Source organism: Colobus angolensis, unplaced genomic scaffold, assembly GCF_000951035.1.
Source record: "Colobus angolensis palliatus isolate OR3802 unplaced genomic scaffold, Cang.pa_1.0 Scaffold193, whole genome shotgun sequence".
NCBI lineage: Eukaryota > Metazoa > Chordata > Mammalia > Primates > Cercopithecidae > Colobus > Colobus angolensis.
Window position 1 is genome coordinate 2,625,941 of NW_012115077.1, and position 20,495 is coordinate 2,646,435.

At 45.4% G+C, this 20,495-nt stretch overlaps 1 protein-coding gene across 2 annotated transcripts in view; it reads right to left on the reverse strand.

Moving 5' to 3' along the window:
- Positions 1 to 12,351: 12,351 nt before the first annotated feature.
- BLMH (bleomycin hydrolase) overlaps positions 12,352 to 20,495 on the reverse strand; it is a 45,633-nt gene continuing 37,489 nt past the window's right edge. For both annotated transcript variants that reach the window (XM_011940859.1, XM_011940860.1), the window contains one exon: positions 12,352 to 13,305. In XM_011940859.1, coding sequence (XP_011796249.1) covers positions 13,154 to 13,305 — 152 coding nt within the window. In that variant the 3' untranslated portion in view covers positions 12,352 to 13,153. The remainder of the gene's footprint in view (positions 13,306 to 20,495) is intronic.

Genomic DNA, 20,495 nt, shown 5'->3' on the forward strand with positions numbered 1-20,495 from the left:
CTGGTCCCGGGCTGGGGAGGCGGGCGGGCCTCGCGCCCTCGAGGCACTGGGCAGCGCTGGCTGTGAGGAGGGGCGCCCTCGCGGCCGTATTTGTACCCGCGGCCCCTCACATGGTCTGATCTCTAGATAGCCACCGCCAAAGAGCTCTTGAAGAATTTTTGCGTCACTTTGAGGCGAATAAACTTAATGCTTCCCCGCGGCCGCGGCTCGGCAGTCCCGCTGGATGGGGTTGCGCTCGCCCGGGAGGGGCCGCGCTACTGGGCGGAGTGCGCGCCCGACCCCAGCGCCAGGAGGGGAGGGACCCCCCACACACACACGCTTGCAGGGAGGAGCGGAGCGCGGAGCAGCAGACAGGGCAGGGCCGAGCAAGGAATCCCGACTTTCCTGCTCTTTAACTTTGTGGGAGGGGGGAGGCTGCACAACGGGGCATGGGATATGCGCCTCCCCTGCCGCCCCCCTCCCCCAGGACGGCACATAGGGGTCTGCTGGTGCCGCTTCCTCTTGACCTCCGACACCTCCCCATCGCCCCCATCCCGAAACCTGCTCTTTCTTCCTGGAACGTTAACAGTACTTGGTACCCATGCGTTCATCTGACTGCTGGGATGTGAGCTCAACTTAGAGGCCCTTGTCTAATTCCTCACTGTCCCCAGAGTCTCACAATAAAGGAATGAACGAATGAAGAACTGGTTCTCATTTTGTTAACCAGCTACTGTTCAAAGCTGCGTCAAAACGGAGCACAGTGCTTTGGGAGGCTGAGGCGGGAGGATCCCTTGAGCCCAGGAATCCGAGACCAGCCTGGGCAACACAGCAAGACCCTATGTCTAGAAAAAAAAAATTCTTTTTTAATTAACCGGGCGTGGTTGCCCACACCTGTGGTCCCAGCTACTCAGGAGGCTGAGGTGGAGGATCAGCTGAGCCCAGGAGGTCGAGGCTGCAGTGAGCCGTGATGGAGCCACTGCACTCAAACCTGGGTGACAATTTGAATTATCTGAAAGCGCCCAACAGGAGCCTATTGTTTTGAACCATGTGCATGTTATTTTGATAATTTTTTTCAAAAAGTTTAAAAATGGATTTAATGTTAATACCCTTTTTGCTAAAATTATTTAAAACTTTAAAAAGGGCACATGCAGTACTTGCTTTGGGTTGTCCCTGAGGCGGAGAGGAGAAGGCTCTACCTCTCCCCAAGAAGAGGCCAGGAACGATAGGAAGTAGAAGACCGAAAGGAAATAGCAGTAACAAGTTTGCAGCTCCAGAGAAGCCACAGCCCCTTGTACTTGGAGGAACTGACCCCTGAAAACTGTGCGGCCGGTTGGGCTGAGCGTCTAGAGGGACTGAGCTGGACAACCACGTGCAAGTGAGGGCGGCACCCAGCGGGAGGAGTCCGCACAGGATTCTGGTGCCACCTAGACGCCAGGGCGGGGACCGCAAGGTGGGCAGGAGGCTTGGAGCCCGGGATGCAGGGGGATACTGGGAGGGTGCAAGGGGAATGCTGGAGGGGTGCAGGGGGGATGCCGCAAGGGGTGCAGGGGGGATAATGGGGGTGCAGGGGGATGCTGCGAGGGGTGCAGAGGGGATAATGAGGTTGCAGGGGAGATCCTGGGAGGGATGCAGGGGGATGCTGGAAGGGCTGCAGGGGGGATGCTGAGGGGTGCGGGGGAGATGCTGGGGGGGCTGCAGGGGGAATACTGGGGGGTGCAGGGGGGATGCCGCAAGGGGTGCAGGGGGGATAATGGGGGTGCAGGGGGATGCTGCGAGGGGTGCAGAGGGGATAATGAGGTTGCAGGGGAGATCCTGGGAGGGGTGCAGGGGGATGCTGAAAGGGCTGCAGGGGGGATGCTGGGGGTGCAGGGGGGATGCCGCAAGGGGTGCAGGGAGGATAATGGGGGGTGCAGGGGAGATCCTAGGAGGGGCACAGGGAGATGCTGGGAGGGCTGCAGCAGGGACATTAGGGGGTTAGGTGCTGGCATTCAGAGCGGAAACGCCAGGCGGGGGATTCCCCAACAAGCTTGGGAATTTCATCCCCAGGGGCAGCGCCTGCATGGGGGTGGGGGCTCCTCCTTTCAGATGAACACAGTTGTCTGCTGCCTCCCACGTTCCACTTCTCGTTCTTAAATGAGCATGTTTGTGCCGTATGGGCAAGGGCAACAAAAAACGAGAGGTGCTGTTTCCAGGAGGGCCAAAGGAGGGGGGCAGGGGCGCTGGGAAGAGGCGCCAGCGGAGGACGGCAGCAGGGGTGACTTTAGCGCTTGGCCACCAAGACTAGATCTGTCCAGTGTGACTTAATACTTAACTGTGGAGTCTCGTGAACTTGACCTCATCACTCCTGGCCTTCCTTCTAGACTCCTAGCCGAACATCCATTCCTGCCCAGCGCGCAGCCCCTCCCTATGGCACTGCCCTGTTCTATGGCACTGCCTAGAGAGTGGGCACCCCGTGGACCTGGGTCAAATCCCGGCCCCCACCCTGTACAGTCGTGTGGGCTTGGCCGAGCTCCTTAACCTCAAGCTGTCTGGCCTTTGTGTCTCTGTCTGTGAAGTAGGGAGGATGATCTCGGTGGGTACTGCCCAGCTGTTGGTGGGGAAGGGACCAACTCCTTGCAGGCCCTGTGCGCTGGGCCCTTCCTCCAAGGGGGCCTTCGACCCATCCTCTGTCTGGCCGGGTGATCCCATCTCCTCCCCTCTTGCTCCCTGGCTGCAGGCACCCACCATTAGCAAACGACATTAGAATTACACAGACGGCCCCACCCTGATTCCCCCTGCCTCCCTGGCAGAGTCGGCACACAATTGGTCCAGACCCTCCCCCTCTCTTTAAACAGGTGTTTCTCTTTCTCCTGCCCTGGGCACCATCCCACAGAAAGGACAGGCCCACCTGCAGGTCCTCACCTCCACAGAGCCAGCCCTTCTCCCCACTGGAGCAGCCCCGCTCTGCCTTCTGATACTCATCGCCACAAGCGCCTTGTCCTTCTCCGACCTCCCACTCCCTCCCTCTGAACCCGCACCGTGCTCCCCTGCCAGGCGGTCAGTCGACTGCCCCTCCCCGCCTCCAATTCAGGTGGACAGGTTTCAGCGTCCACCGCCCGGGAAGGGGCAGCCCGCACCCGTGCCTCCCCCGCCTCTGGGCCGCTCCTTCCCAGCCTGAGCCTGACGGCATGAGGAAGTCACAACCTCTGTTGCTCCAGAGACCTGGGGAGGCTGGGAGACCCTATCCTGGGCGTGGAATGCAAGAGGGAGCCCTGAGCATGGCAGGAGGGAAGCAGTGTTTGGGGAATAATCTAATATCTATGACCTGCGTGCGCTGCAGGTAACAGCGGGGAGCATCGTGGTGGTTGGGGTTCCTTAGAATGTGAATGCAGGTGTCAGCGGGTGGCCGCGGGGAAGGGATGCAAGCCCAGCAGGCACCTGCGAAGCTTGGTGCTGGTGATGTATAGGGACAGCCATGGAGATGTCAAGGGCGACAGGTCCTGGGCAGCTGGGAAGAGGCTGCCAGGCGATCACCGCACAGCAATATCTTTGTTCACCTGCTTGAGCCCATAAATAGTGGGGCTTAGAAGCTGCCCTGGGGCTCAGAATAAACGTAGGGTTTTCGCTTTGAGAGGTAAGGAGCACATAAATATTTACACCTGCCCCAAACACCGCCAAGAAAACCCACTTACTGGGAGTCTCAAAGGCCAGCAGTGAGTTCTCTGTGGAGACAGCCAGGACCCAACCATGTGAATCCCGGGATCTCCCTCCGGAAGCCTTTGGTGCCATCTGTCTGTCCTGCCTCTGCCCTGTTTATACAATAAAGGAAGAAGGAGGCCCACCCCTCCTTGTGGGCTTTTTTTCAGGCCCAGGAAAATGCTGACAGTATTCTGTCCTTAGAGTGTTGTCTTGCTCCATTCCCACCAGCACCTCCCCGACACCCCCAGTTTTTCCTGGGACCTGGCATGGTTTTGGTGACTCTACATTCATGTTCAGTGGCACCTCCAAGGCAGGACTTGCTGCCACTGGGAACCTTGGGCTCCTCTCTACAGAGGTCTCCATGGGAGCCCCTAGCAGGCCCCCCCCATCCAGATGAAGCAAGCTAAAGGGAACTCCAAGCAAGGTCCCTTTGGGAATGCGGGGGGTGTGGGAGAGGAACAGATCAGGTTCAGCCCTAGGAAGGCCAGAAACGTTTGGAAGTAGGTTCATCTTGTCATTGATCACTTTTCCTAGCTCCGTCCCCCCATATTCCTTCAGAGCCTTCTGCCTTTGCTAAACCCTCCTCCTAGCACCCCATCACCCGGTCTCCCACCTCCCTCTCCCCAGCCGCACTGTCCTCTCCACTTGAACTCCCGTTACCTCTTATCGCGTGTTATGGCAGCAGCCTCACCACACCACCCACTCTATGATAGCACCCCAAACCCTCCCAGAAGCATTTGCTGGGCAAATGCTAATGCCAATAACAATAACTAAGACTTTTAAAGCGCTTTCTATCTAAGGCCCATAATTAACTCCCTCAGTCTTCACCAGGGGCGCCCCTGCTGCTTCCACAACCCCATTGAGAGGCACAGTCATAATTGTTTAAAATCAGGAAGTATTTTTCAGATTAGCGTCGATGTAAGTTTCCATTGCTACCCTTGCTTAACTCATTGTATATTCAGACTTCATGGAGAATTTTTTCTAAAAGAGGGGGAAAGGTGGGAGTGGCTGATGTGGAAAGGCCCAGCTTGAAGGACACTCACACATGAGGAGAAATCAAGGTGTAGGTGACCCCCAGACTTTACAGATACTGGGACTACCCCACGATCTAGCTGCAATCTCTGTGAGCCAGGGTGTAGCAGGACTAGCCACAGACAAAACCCCTCAGACACCGGGTTGAAGAAGGAAGTGGCTTTATTCAGCTGGGAGCATCAGCGGACTCATGTCTCAAGAACTGAACTCTCTGAAAAAGAAATTCCTGGCCCTTTTAAGGGCTTACAACTCTAAGGGGCACATGTGAAAGGGTCGTGATAGATCGAGCAAGCGTGGAGAACGTGGCTGGGGGCTACATCCATCAGCTAACGGAAAGTTTTGCAGTGCTTTCTCATACAATGCCTGGAATTTACAGATAACACAAGTAGTTTAGGTCAGGGGTTGATCATATTATTATTATATTATTATTATTATTTTTTTTTTAACCACCAGGACCGGGTGGTGCCAAGGTCATCTGGCTATTTATCTTACTTTTTTTTTTTTTTGACTTTTTGCTTTTTTCCTTTTCTTCTGTCTTATAAACTAGGCGTGGGCCGGGGGCGGCAGGGGAAGGAGGAGAGGGGGAGGTGGGCAGCAGGAGAAGTGGTGGTCTACTTCCTCCCTAGGGGATTCCCTTCCCTGAATCCATCAGCCAGGGCCACACTCCGGAGCGCAGCTGTTTTCCCTTCCACCTTGGTGGAGATGTTGACGCCAGAAGCACAGAGAACCAGGGAGGGCCCCACCGCCCTGTACACACACAGAGCTATTGGAGCACATTGGTCCCTCTCCGAATTTCCTAGACTCTGGGTTCCCAAGGGACAGGGTGCTTGCTGCCTGTCTCCATGCCTCAACACCTATCACTGCGTGGGCGCACAGCAGCCTCCATAAATGTACACACTGGCAATGAAGGGCTTGGAAAATGCCTCTGAGTCTCACCAGACTTCGTGCCATAAAACCAGGGCCCCAGGGGCATATCCACCAATGGAGTATCATGCAGCAGGTAAAAAGAGTAAGGCGGTTTTCTATGGGCTGATCTGGGGAAGTTCTCAAGATTTATTATAAATGGAGGAAAAAAAATGCACAGAACAGGTGTTACTCCAATTTGTTGAGGGCGAGGCATAGGGGCTGATATGTGTATTGAAATCTGTAAGTGCACAGAAGAGACTGGGAACAGTAGGTGCCTTGGAAGGAGAGGATATTAGGGTGAAAGGAAACCCCCTTTGTCAACATCTACCCTGCTCTACTATTTACATATTTGCCATGTGCAAGTGATATTTTTATGAAACTTTCTCAGAAAAGCATTTTTTTTTTTTATTATAAAAGGCAAAGAAAGAAAGGGGTAAGGGTGGAAGGGAGGGACAAGAAAGAAAAGAGGAGAAGACGAAGAAAAAAAGATGTTCTAAGGGGCCTCGGGCGTCTCACAAAGGAGGCAGGAGCCCTAGGGAGTTCAAAGGGGTTCAGCTCCATGTTACAGCAGACGCACTACCCCACAAATGTTGCCACATTACACATCACCAGTGCTGTTCACTTAAGGAGTACATTTTTTTTTACCTATTTATTAGCAAAGATGCTGGGGGCCAAGAGGTGAAGTCCAAGGCTTTGCTCAAGACCTGATCAAAGAGTTAGACCTACTCTTAGAACTCAAGCCCTCTGCTCCCAGCTCCTGAAGCCAATCCTCTCTCCTGTATCCCATTTCCATTTTTCTTTCTCTTGCTCAAGTTTATAAGACACTCACCCTCTCTTTGGCTCTTCTTCCTCTCAGCAAACTTCAGGGTAACTTGTGTCTCTCCATCTAGGAAGGGCTTCCCTTAGTTTCTTCTTGGTGAGCTGATCACCCTCACCCTTGACGTCTGTGTTCACTGTGGGTTGAAGTTACTTTAAAACCAGTCAGCACGTTTCCTTCTCCAACTTCAAGCCCTTTCACAATTATTACGGAGTTTACTGGAAGACCTCTCTCATATAAAGTCACCTTCTTTTTCAACTGGTTCATGCATAAACATGTTATTTTCCCAAGTAAATGCTAATTTGGTTGGAGAGAAGCAAATTGTTTCAACTCCTAGAGGGGCTCCCACAACACTGGACACATTGAAGACGCTCCATGAGAACTGTTTTTAATAAAAGCTGCCATTTATTGAGCCTCTGCTGGGTACGTTATATGAATTATCTTCTGTCCTTTTTCTACCATATAGGAAATATGCAATATAAACTGGTGTTATTATTTTTGGATAACTATATATGTTATCAAAAACTAAATTATGGTTTTCCTCCTTTTCAGGCTGAGTTCTCATGTTTAATAATTTTTTTTTTGAGATGGAGTCTCACTCTGTCATTCAGGCTGGAGTGCAGTGGCGTGATCTCAGCTCACTGAAACCTCTGCCTCCTGGGTTCAAGCGGTTATCCTGCCTCAGCCTCCTGAGTAGCTGGGACTACAGGTGTGCAACACCACACCCAGCTAATTTTTGTATTTTTAGTAGAGATGGGGTTTCACCATGTTGGCCATATGATCTCAATCTCTTGACCTTGTGATCCGCCCATCTTGGCCTCACAAAGTGAATAAATTTTAATATTGTTTTTAAACAAAGGAAGTACGGAAATGGAGGCTCAGAGAGGTTAAGTAGTTTCTCCACATTTATACAGGCTTGCCAGGTGTAAGCACTTATATGCTTGCCAAGTGGCAAGGCCAGCATATCTGAGTCCAAAGGCCCTGGTCTTCCCACTGTGTTGGGCTGATTTGAAACAAGGTTCAAGCAGTGAGGAAGCCAGGTAAGCCTCTGTTGTTCTCTCCCTACCTATTCTCCCCGCTGCCACGCACCTCCATGAAATGAAATTGAGACCTTAATGTGAAATGTTGGAATACAAAGACCTCCGGGGTCTTTGTTCTCGTTCTAGTTGTCCCTACTGAGCAAGTTATAGTGAAGCTGACTTCAGGTCTATGTAAAAACTGTTCATTAATTATAGCTGTCAGAATGGAGGGTGTGCTCAGTGTCAGCCTACCCTATATTTCTTATGAGCCAGGCACTGAGAATACAGTCACTAGCAGGACAAGGTTCCCGCCCCTGGGAGTGGACAGGGAGTAACTGACTTTGGGGAAAACAGACAATACACATATAAATACATCGGTACCTCCAGAAAGTGGTAAGTGCTGCGAATAAAATAGACCCTGTAACAGCATGGGGGTGGCAGAGGCAGGGGGAGGAGGAAGTTGGCACCCTAGATAAGGTGATCAGAGATGGCCTTGACACTGAAGGCGTGACCCAAATGAGAAGCCAGCCATTCAGAGACCTGAGGGAAGAGCTTTAGGTAGAAGGAGCAGCAAGGAGAAACAGCAGGGAGGTGGAGATGAGCATGGTGTGTCTGAGGGACAAAGTGCGGGACAGGGTGGGAGGTGGTCAGTGGTTGGCTGAAGCAGAGCGTACAAGAAGGGGAGTAAGTCGACTGTGGACAGGTGGGCAGGGGCCACAATGAGAGGCTGTGTGTTCCTGTCATTCAATGTGTGCAAGTAGAACTTAAAAGACGTACTTGTGGAGAATTTTGGACTAGGTTAACCCATAAGGTCTCCGCCAGGTGAGATATAGGGATGCTGCAATTCTAAGTCAAGCACCCTCCGTACTCCACCAAATGGCCACCCTTCCTCGGTTGCCCTAGCCTTCTGCACAGCAGCTGATGTTTAAAAATCAAACAGCTGTCATGGGGTAGCCTGAAAGATGGCTCCAGAACTCATTCTGTCCACTTCAAGATGTGCTACCAAACTAGAGTTTTTCTAGAGGAGTCAGCAAGAGGGAAAGCAGTGAGTATTCAAACAATATCCAGGAAAGAAGATGTGGAGGGCTTCCCATCTGCACACAATCCTCTTTCCAAATAACTGATGTGGTGGCTCATGCTTGTAATCCCAGCACTTTGGGAGGCCTAGGAGGGGAGATCAATTGAGGCCAGGAGTTCAAGACCAGCCTGGCCAACATGGTGAAACCTTGTCTGTATTAAAATACAAAAAAAAAAAAAATTAGCCGTGGCGGCGCCCGTCTGTAATCCCAGCTACTCTGGAGGCTAAGGTGGGAGAACTGCTTGAACCTAAGAAGTGGAGGCTGCAGTGAGCCGAGATCGTGCCACTGCACTCTGCACTCCAGCTTGGGTGACAGAATGAGACTCAAAAGAAAATACAAAACAAAGACAAAATAGCTGCAGCTGGTGTGAACTGAACATTCCCTCCCTATTTTCTTTCCCTCTGCAATAACGTGGAAAGGACTTGGAGTTTGAAAAACAGAAAAACCCAGGCCAGTTTAATCCTAGTTTTCAACCCATTTGTGTCACAGACCCCAAGAAGGAAGCATTGGCTTCATGAGTATCAACAACGGTTCTGAACAAGTTGTCCTAAATATGACCATGCTCATCTGGAATTACCTTAAAAAGTGGAATCTAACTTAACAAATGACTAACCAGAGCCAGTGGGCAGCGGTGCCCACCCGCACACTGGAGGAACGGGACTTCCAGTACAAGTGCCCTGGTGCCACCAACAGCAAATTAGAATTAAGTTGCTCTTTAAGGACAAGCCAAGGCAAGCAGATGGGGCCACACCACATCCTGAAGGCATATCTCATTATCATGTCTTGGCTTCTTGGACATGTAGGGTCACCATTACTCAGGCCAGGACTTCCCAGAGGTCACAGTCATGAAGCTCTCCTCTGGTGACACTAAGATTCGGAGTTAAAGCAAAAGACAACTCCATGCGCTCCCATTTCCTCATTCGTCACCCAAATATTAGCAGTTTCTTCCAACTGAGACCTCTAGCTACAACTTCATCCCATTTCCCTGATTGTTTAGCAGAGAAGATAAACCCACCATGCTTCAATTCTCCCCTCTGGATCCTAATTTCATTTGAAAAATGGATTTTATTAAGTATTTGGTAATGAAGATTATCTTTTTTACATATTACTGCATTTGGTTTAGGACTTTGCATCTATGTTTATGGGTGAGGTGTACATGTATTTTTTCCACTATCCTTATCAGGGTTATATCAGCCTCGTAAAATCATTCTTTAGGCCATAAAGTCATTTTTTACATCTTGCCTATTGAGCTAATCAAGTTGCTCCCAAGAAGACTTCCGACTTCCTGGCTACTAGAGTTCTAGGAGCCAAGGATGGCAAGAAGATTCAGAATGTAAATGCTCATTGAATCCCCTTGGGGGTTCACCTGACACCCAGACTACACTTTTTCTCTCTCTAATGGGCTGATGAACGGAGGAAGGGCAGTCACCAAGCTGGTGGGTATACGAAGGGGACCCAACGGACATTCAACTCCTTGGTAACCCTCCCTTCACACCCAATTCGGGAAGTCATGCTTTCTGTTGCTACCATATCTGTACTTTTCGGGGGACGATGCACTGTAAACTGATTTGCTTATCACTGGCTTTCTCCAGCAGGGCTCAGTGAAATTCAAGTTTTTCAGCTCTGCTAAATCTTCCAAGGTCTCCATCTGCTTTCTGGGTTTAAATATTTCATTGACTCCTCTCCTGGTCTTCCCGAGCTGTGGATTTGTTTTCTAAACAAATCCACAAGTTGCTTTGAGGGTATCTTCTATTTTTCTAATATTTGCAGCATCTATAATATCCTTTTAATTCCATGTGTACCTAAAAAATATTTGTCAACTTTTCTTTAAAAGAACCAACTTCTTCTGGCTTTGTTGATGCTATGCTTAATTTCTGTGCATATCTACTTTCTTTAGGTTTATTTTGCTGTTCTAATTTCTTGAAAGATGTTTAGCTCAATTTTCAGCCTTTATTACATCCTAGCATAATTTTTACATTTAGATTTAGGATTTACATTATTCTATTAAGAACTATAAAATTCTGTAATCTTAATACATTAATATAATATTAATTTAATGCTGTAAAATTTTTAAATTACTGTTGTAGCTGCATCCCTCATTTTTACATATTTTTATTATTGTTCAGGTTAAATTTCCTTCACGATTATGATTTCTTCTTGGACCCATGAGTTAATTTCTAAACATACAGAGGTCATCTTGTAATCTTTTAATTTTGGTTTCTAACTTAATTGCACTGTGGTTGGAGTGTGGTCTACGTGGCAACAACCTTTTCAAATTTGTTGAGGTTGACTCTACTGTCCAGTGTGGTCAATTTTTGAAAAAGTTCCATATGTGATCAACATGGAAGTGCAGTTGTTAGATGCATTTTTTTTTTTTTAACAGGTTTATGCTCGGTCATTGGTTTCCACACATCTGCGCTTTCAGGATGAAGATGTGGTCTTCTACACGTCCATTTTACCAAACTCGCTAAATGCTTAAATCTCTTACATACTTACCTGAATTTTTTGTTGCTTGGTCTATGTGAAGTATATTAAAATCCCCCACTATGATGTTGGATTTCTTATTTTTCCAAACAGCTGTTTTTGTTTTACATATTTTGAGGCAATGTTATTAGATATGTAACTTAGAATCTTCATGTTTTTCTGAAGAATTGGGTAAGTGTATCATTATGTAGTGGTTCTATCTGTAGTAATGCTTTTTGTCTTAAAGCCTGTTTCCAGGGCTGCGGTGTTCCACAGCTCTAGGGAGGACATTCACATTACAGTTATGCAAATAGCATACCCTGGAATTAGACCGTCTGTTTCGTTATTCGGAGTGGCCTTAATTTTGTGGGTTATGAATATAACTTCTCAGTTTTATTTTGGTTAGTATCTGCCTGATGTATCTTTTCTATCCTTTCTTATATTCTAGGTTGCCTATGTCTTTCTCTTGTCATCACATATGGTTGGATTTCTTTTAAAAATCCAGTGTGGCATTTTTTTTTTTTTCTGGAACATTTAGTCCATTTACATATAATTATTGGCACATTTAGATTTCTCTCTAGTATCTTATTTTGGATGCTCTATTTGTCCTGCCTTTTCCTTCTCTACCCTATCTTGTCTTCTTATGGACTGATTGCATTTTTCCATTCTATTTATTCTTGACTGGAAACTGTATCCTCTGCTTATTTTTAGTAGATACTACAGAACTTTTTGGCACACATGTTTACATACCAAAGTCTGAAGTTAAACAATGTATTTATCTTCTTCCTGAAAGACACAAGGATCTTAGAGTATGTTCATTCCTATTACCTCCCCTCCCTAGTTATCTGCTACCTTCATGGATTTTAGTTTCACCTTTTTTCAAACCCTGTAAGACTCATCTACAGTTGCTTTTTGTGTAGCTGATCCACATAACAATCATGTTCTTTATTCTACATTCCTTGATACATTTCAACCCTTCCATATGATCACTTCCCTTCTGTTGGGGCAAACTCAGTTTTTTTGTGAAAATGTCTTCTATTTCACCCTTGTTCTTGAAAGGGTGGACCAATCTCAGTAAGATAACTTACTGACCTATTCTAAGGCTGGGCCCAACAGAGCCTCACTCCCCACCCTTGCAGGGACCCTGGATCCGGGTAGAACATTTACATGGCAGGGAACAGTCCTTAAATAGGCACTTGGAAGCCCTTTGCAGATGCCGGTGAGAATCGGCAGTCTGGGAAAGAGCACACATCTTGCAGAGAAGATGAGGAGGGAAGCCCTGTTCCTGTTTTTTCACTTTCAAGAACATGAGCCAGCCACCTGGCTTTCTTTTGTAGTTAAACAAACACTTCTTAGACAGATCACATAAATCAGCTTATTTTCATTTAGCAAAGTTTTTATTCAAAAGCTTCTCAGCACCATCTAGTTATCAGAAAGAATGGATATCACCTTTTCCTGCCCACTCAATCCCCAGTTCCAAAGGCAGAAGTTAAACCATTTGGCTAGAGCTCCCCCTAATGATTGTAACTGAGACCATGATAAGATTTTGGTTGTTCTCACCCAACTGTCTCTAAGCCTCTACTCAAACCCGACGCAAGCAGAGATGTGCACCCCACAGTTCAGAACAGGAAGGAATCATGTCAGACCGATCAACCTCCCATTCTTGGGCTATTAGAGGCACCAGAAATTACCTTGAAAAAGTGGAATTCAGTGACTGCCATCTAAGAAAGACAGTGATACTGTCCAGCAGCATGCAGTTCCGAGAGCTCAATTCTTAGGCCACCCTCCCTCCACTCTACTCTAGGAACAAGGAGCATTAAGTCTGTTTTCTCTCCATACACCTCAATCGCTCATCCTCTCGTCTTATTAAAACACAGACACAGAACCAAACTTTTTGACAGTTAAAGACAAACAATTACATCTGATTAAAATGCTAAGAGATCCTGAGCTGTTAGAGATGAGGAGAGTAGGGAGTATGACCTGATCTTTGCCCCTCCTTTTTTTCTTTAAGAGTATTCTGTTTCAGCATAAACCATACTTCCCAAAGAGGTTCCTGGTGGAGACTGGAAATCTGACTGTGGCAACACATAGTCCCTTGCATAACTTTGGCTTCAGTCCCTGGATCTGTCCTTTGCAGCTACGTCAGGTTCCATGGAAGGAGGAAAGAGCTGGAGGCAGTATCACTCAGCCAAAGCTCCCATGGGGTCCCACGCTGGCAGGACAATGGGTTCCTGCTCTAACACAGCTAGCACCTCTTCAGGGACATGCTTCCTGTCCACCACCACTTCGTAGACATACTCAGAGAACCACTCATCTGTCATGCACAGGTAACCTGCAGAAAAAAACAGAAGACTTAGGAGTACAGAGGGCAAGGAGCAAAGAGCAGAAACCTTTTTTGTAGGATAAACCCTTTACAAAACTGATATTCATACATATTTTTCAGCTTTCCCATCTGTAAATTTCATTTAATTTAAACCTTATTAGCAATTCTGTGAAGCAGACAGGACAGGCATGGTCTGTCTTCTATTTCTAATTATTTCTAAAAATAATTTTCTATCTTTAGAAAAATTAGAAAACTGGGTCTTGGAGTAACTAGGTGATGTGCCTAGGTCACATGGTGAGGTTTGGAGCTGAGCCATGGACCCAAGGTTAACACCAGATCCTGTGCTGCTGCTCTCTTCCTCAGCTGCCTTGGTGATGGTGAGTGATTACCTGTATACTAGTAGGGAGGCAGAAAAACTTATTCATACAGCCACACCTAGGGCATAAATCTCTAGGGTCAGAAGGGCAAGCACCCCACTTCCCTTCTTATCCTACTAGTGTCAATGGCAGCTCTCCCCCATTCCTTTCTATCACACACTCCTACAACAATCAGGTAGGCTGCTGTGAGCATTTTGATAGGGTCATGTCATCATTCCTAGATACGCACTTATTTGCAGATGATACTGTTGGAGTAAAATGATCAAACAGTCCTTGCTTTCCTAGGAGGAAATCTATGATGAGGATCAGGCAGAACTAGAAGACTGAGACATCTGCTTAAGCTGTTCTCCTTAGGAAGCCTCTCCAGGGGGTTAGGACTACACAGAGGTGTCCCGGCAATAATGCCCCATTTAAGGTTGAGAGCTCAGCTGAGAGAAAAAGTGTGGTGTCATCGGGTACCCATCCTAGTAATCGTCGTCTTCCATAAGGAGGATTAACCTGCATCTCAGGCTCCACTAGGCCAACACAAATTCCCCTTCAGAAACCAGATCCTCATCTCTCACCTTACACAAAAATCAACTCAGGATGGTCAAAGGCTGAAATCTAAAACCTGAAACCAATACAAGTTCTAGAAGATAACACTGGGAAAACTCTTCTAGACACTGGCTTAGGCAAAGAATTCACGACTAAGACCCCAAAAGCAAATGCAACAAAAACATAAATAAATGGGACCTAACTAAACTAAAAGCCTTCTGCACAGCAAGAGAAATAGCAGTGTAAACAGACAACCCACAGAGTGGTAGAAAATCTTCACAAACCATGAATTCGACAAAGGACTAACACCCAAAGTCTACAAGGAACTCAAACAAATTGGTAAGAAAAAAAAAATCCCATCAAAAAATGGGCAAAGGACATGAATAGACAATCTGAAAAAGAAGATACACAAATAGCCAACAAACACATGAAAAAATGCTCAATATCACTAATTATCAGAGAAATGCAAATTAAAACCACAATGTGATACCTTACTCCTTACTCCTGCAAGAATGGCCATAATTAAAAAGCAAAAAAATTACAGATGTTGGTGTGGATGTGGTGAAAAGGGAACACTTTTACACTGCTGGTGGGAATATAAACTAGTACAAACACTAAGGAAAACAGTATGGAGATTTCTTAAAGAACTAACGATCTACCATTCGATCCAGCAATCCCTGTACTGGGTATCTACCCAAAGGAAAAGAGGTCATTAAATGAAAAAGACACATGCACACATGCATGCTTACAGCAGCACAATTCACAATTGCAAAAACATGGACCCAACCTAAGTGCCCATCAACCAACGAGTGGATAAAGAAAATGTGACATTTACATATTGTGGAATATTACACTCAGCCATAAAAAGGAAAAAAATAATGTATTTTGTAGCAACTTGGATGGAGCTGGAGACCATGATTCTAAATGAAGTAACTCAGGAATGGAAAACCAAATATCATATGTTCTCACTTATATAAGCTGGAGCGAAGCCATGAGGATGCAAAGGCCTAAGAATGATATAATGGACTCTGGGCACTCAGGATGGAAGAGTGGGAGGGGTGGAGGGATAAAACAAAGACAACATACCAGTGTACACTGCCCAGGTGCCGGGTGCACCAAAGTCCCGGAAATCACCACTAAACAACTTATCCATGTAACCAAAACCCACCTGTTCCCCCAAAACGATTGAAAGTTAAAAAAACAAAAACAAACGAATCTGTTCTTCAGGAACAGATCTCCAAAAAAACTTAAATGGGAAAAAAATGCTTTACCCAAGCCATTGCTAATAAGAAGAGCAAAATTAAAGTGAGAGACTGAAGTTCATATATTTAACAAGAATGGGCTGCTGTGCCACAGACAGAACACAGAGCAAACGATGTGTACCGAACCAAGAGCAATGCAGGCACACACATCCAAGGGCTACCCGGACTAGCAATGGCCATCAGCACCAGGACTGTCATCTGACTGTATCTGATACTAGCTTTACAGTAAACACTGGAGCCATTTTTCTCTGAAAGTTTGTATCAACCTAGACCTGTGCTATACCATTTCCCACTACACAGGACCCAGGGAAAGGAGAAGTAGGTGAAGTAGGTGTTTCTAGCAAGAGGGTCCCCTAGTGCAGCAGTTCTCAAGCCTCTAGGCCTCAAGCCCTGCCGTTTACATTCCTAAAATTATTAAGGACCTAAAACATTCTTCATATGGACTAATATCTATCATTATTTACTATACCAGAAACTAAAACAGAAAGCTAAAAATATTAATTCATTTAAAAGTAAGTATGAAAAATGAATATAAACAATATATTTTAAGGAAAAAATAATTATATTCTGTAAAAAATATTTTTAGTTAGAAAAGTGGCATTGTTTTACATTTTAATATCTGGATTTGTAGAAGACAGCTGAATTCCGGTATCTGCATCTGTGTTTAATCTGTTGCAGTATGTTGTTCTGGTTGAAGCAGATGAAGGAAATCCAGCCTCACACAGATATGTTGCTCAAGGGCAGACCCTGCACACCCCCTGAAAGGGCCCTAGGGAGAACTGCTGCTCTTGAGGCAAGACTGGTTTAAATAATTAAAAGGCAACGATAGTGGTAAGTCTAATTTTGTGTGCTAAATGGTGTGACAAAGGGCATTATTTAACCTGAAAACACAATTGATTTGGTGAAGTCATCTATGCCCTGCCCAGTCCTGTTTTTCACCTCTGACAGAAGTCAGAGACAGATCATCCTGATGTGGCATAGCATACATTTACCCTCAAAAACACTCTGGAGGCCAGGTGCAGTGGCTCACACCTATAATCTCAGCACTTTAGGAGGCTGAGGCAGGTGGATTGCTTGAGCCCAGTTGTTCAAGACCAGCCTGGGCAACATGGCGAAACCCCATCCCTACAAAAAATATCAAAAAAAATAAAAATAAAAATAAAAATAAATTAAAAAATTTTGCCAGTGTGGTGGCCTGAGCCTGTGGTTTCAGTAAGCCAAGATCACACCACTGCACTCCAGCCTTAACAGAATGAGATCCTGTCTTGGGGGTGGGAATGGCGGGGGTTGGGAGTGCTCTGTAAAAGTGTTCAAGTGCTCCGACCAAGGCAGGTAAAGAAATGCATCCTTGTCTCTTGATAAGCTGGCCTCCTGGACCCAGGGCCCCTACTTTCAATAGACGAGAGGCGGAAGGAGGGTACAGGCCCGTTCTGCAGCCTGTGCTACTTCTGGCTTGTCTTGATTATATATTCCAAACTTCCTGGCTTTGTTGGTATCAGGACCTGGCCCTTAATTAACATCACTCACACCAGTGCCACCAGGTTCTGGCAACAAAAGTTCTGTCCGCTCAAAGGTCAACTAGTGCATATATTTAAAACTAAAACACTGCATCCTAAGTGAGTGCTTCCTGAAAACTCAGCATCTGCCTTCCCAAAAAGGAGCTTTCAGCAAGCAGGAGAGCAGACTAGGGAACACCACACTGTTTGAGACATTAGTCATCCCTTCCCTCACCACAATGCAGGCTGAATAAACACTTGCAGTAGCCCTGGGCAGTTAGGCAGGTGAAGGATAGAAGCAGATTCATGTAATAAAATTCTGTGTCCTTTCAACAATACTATCACCATACAATCAAATGAATCTTCAAAGAATGCTCCCAGAATATGGACAATAAGTACATCTACACTATCTTGTTCCAAAAGCATATCAGATTAAGTCCTCACAAATTAAAATTCCTATCAATTGTAATCCACCCTTTCAATGTCCCTGCCAAGAGGACCCACCTTGATTAGTCTCTCTCTTCAGGATATGAGTTCTTTGGGGACCCACAAAATCCTCACAGTCTAGGTAGCTGCCAAGTAATTGCGCCCTATGTAGATAATGAACTTGCGGCTGCCGTAACTGTTGATACTGTGTGTCTTGGAGTTTGACTGAGAAGATTAGGATCAGCGTGTCTGAAATCTGTGTAGGAAGCAGCAAAGCACTGGCTCAGGCAGGATTCGGGTGGCACTTTTCATTTGTGGGAAGGTACAGTTCCTAACCCTTAGGCCCACTGGCCATGAGACACAAGCATTCCAAGGGAAAAAGAAAAGAAAACAAAATAAAAACCTGCTCTAGGGATCCCAAGGTTACACTGAGGGAAACAAATAGATAAATAGATAAAGAAAGTCAGCTTTAGGAACTAAGGTGAAATTAAATTTTGTTTAAACTTTAATGTCTTGTTTACATGCAATGAGAAAGAAAGAAAAGTGAACAGTCCTCAAAACAAAACACCTCAAACCAACCAAACAACCAAAAAACACTGGCAATGTTTCTGTACTTTGTAACAGAAAGGGTAGGGTCGGTCTGTAAAGGGAAAAACAGTGTCTGTGAATATAGCTGTAGACAGGTTAGGTGAAATTCATTCAGAAACAGAAGAGTTTCACATGGGCTAGTTTAAGGGAAAAAAGATACTTTACCTAAGAAAACTTTTTTTTTTTCCTGAAATTCCACCAGAGATGTAAGATTTAAGCCTTTCAGACTAAAGAATACAAAGAATATAAAATATTTATATTTTAACATATTAGAAATATTTTATATTCTTTGTTGTCTTGTTCTATGAGGTATTTCACCTCACTAACAAACTATATGTGGCTGTTATTTTTTGCCATTTTTAAAAAAGTTACGACAAAATGAAGGTATCTGTTCTGCTCTAACGGTCTGTCTGGCAGCATGAAACTAAGAAGCCGGACTACCAACCCTTCATTCAGTCACTGCCAATCTTTCACCTAGCGGTTGTTAACTCAAGGTTGAAAAAAGGCTCCCAGAAAGGAAAGCAGAAGTCTCATTGGCACTTGTCTTATATTTCAAGCTTCCTAATCATCAGGGAGAAACCACCTCACAGAACAGGAATCACTTTATAATGAAGTTGTAAAGACTGTGTAGCAACATGAAAAAATGTTTAGGTAACAAAAATAAAGTGGCATATCCTGTATAATTACAACTACGTTACAAATATAGATGTACATGAGAAAAAACCATGAACAGCAATAAAACATGAGAATTTTATGCCATGGGATAGGAGATTTTCTCTCCAAAATTTGTGAAATGTTACACTGCTTTTTAACTCCTTAAAAATTACCCAAAGACTCATCATAAAAAATTCTGGAAACATGAAAGGAGGAGAAAGAGAAGACAAATAATTTTTAAACTGCCTACAATCCCACCACCTTGGGACACATGTTCAAGCTCTGTCAAATTTTACATGTATCCTTGATAAACTTTCCACATGTACTAGAAGCTATACATTTCATAAAAATGAAACTTCTTACATGGTGGTCTTGTATTACAAAGTAATACACATACTATTTTCCAATTAATCTCTTTCCTTATTGACAATGAAATACATCTATCTACGTCATAATTTTTTTATTTTTTTTTGAGACGGAGTCTCGCTCTGTCGCCCAGGCTGGAGTGCAGTGGCCAGATCTCAGCTCACTGCAAGCTCCGCCTCCCAGGTTCACGCCATTCTCCTGCCTCAGCCTCCCGAGTAGCTGGGACTACAGGCGCCCGCCACCTCGCCCGGCTAGTTTTTTGTATTTTTAGTAGAGACGGGGTTTCACCATGTTAGCCAGGATGGTCTCGATCTCCTGACCTCGTGATCCGCCCGTCTCGGCCTCCCAAAGTGCTGGGATTACAGGCTTGAGCCACCGTGCCCGGCCAATTTTTTGTATTTTTAGTAGAGATGGGGTTTCGCCACTTTGGCCAGGCTGGTCTCAAACTCCTGACCTCAGGTGATCCACCTGCCTCGGCCTCCCAAAGTGCTGGGATTACAGGTGTTAAGCCTTTGTGCCCGGCCCATTTTTGTTTTTATTAAGTCAAATTTATTAATCTTTTTCTTTTTGGTTTCTAACTGGTGTTATGCTTACAAACATTTTTCTGCTATTATAATGAAAAACATACAAGACAAAAGAAGGACAATTGATGAGAAAACATCAGAAACAAGACTCTCAACAAAAAACTCCATTACTCACTAAGGCCTTGGCATAGTCCCCAACTATGAATCCAGACAATTTCAACAGATAATTAAGTAGTGATAATTTGTCAACCACTTCTGTTAGGTATCCACTGGGCGAAGCATGACCTAATACTTCCTTGAATTTGTACAGGGTATGTTGCAAATGTGCAAAACGACACACTGCCTATGGAATGGTGTCCAGAGGTGTTAGATCTGTCCTTTTCAGTATCTAGAAAAATTACAAATGCATTTACCCTCTTCATTAAGCAATGTCATTTCTGGGACTTCATGCTACAGATACACAATACTTACATGCATACAATATGAATTTATGTGCAACAAAGTTAATATTTATTTGGCACTTACGATGTGCCAGGCACTATTCTAAGCACTGTACATATATACAATAACCCACCGCAATATTGTTTGTAATAGCAAAAGACTGCAACAACCCAAGTCCCATTAGTAAGGGAAATGGTTACATAAACTGTGGTAGATCCAGACAATGGAAGATAATGAAGCTGTACTGATGTACTGATAAGGAAATGTCCCCAAGATATGCTGTGAGAACAAGATGCAGAGCAGGCGACCTAGTGTGCTGCCACTAGTGTAAGAAAAGGAGGCAATAATATACTTAAATATGTGTAATGTTAGTACTAAAAAAACAAGGAAAGACATACCAGAAATAGAAATAATAACCTAAGGGAGAGGCAGGGGAATGAAGAGTGACGGAGATGGAAACAAAATTCTTTCATATACCTTTTTATATTTTGATTTTGGAACAATGTAATTTCATTATCTACTAAAATAATT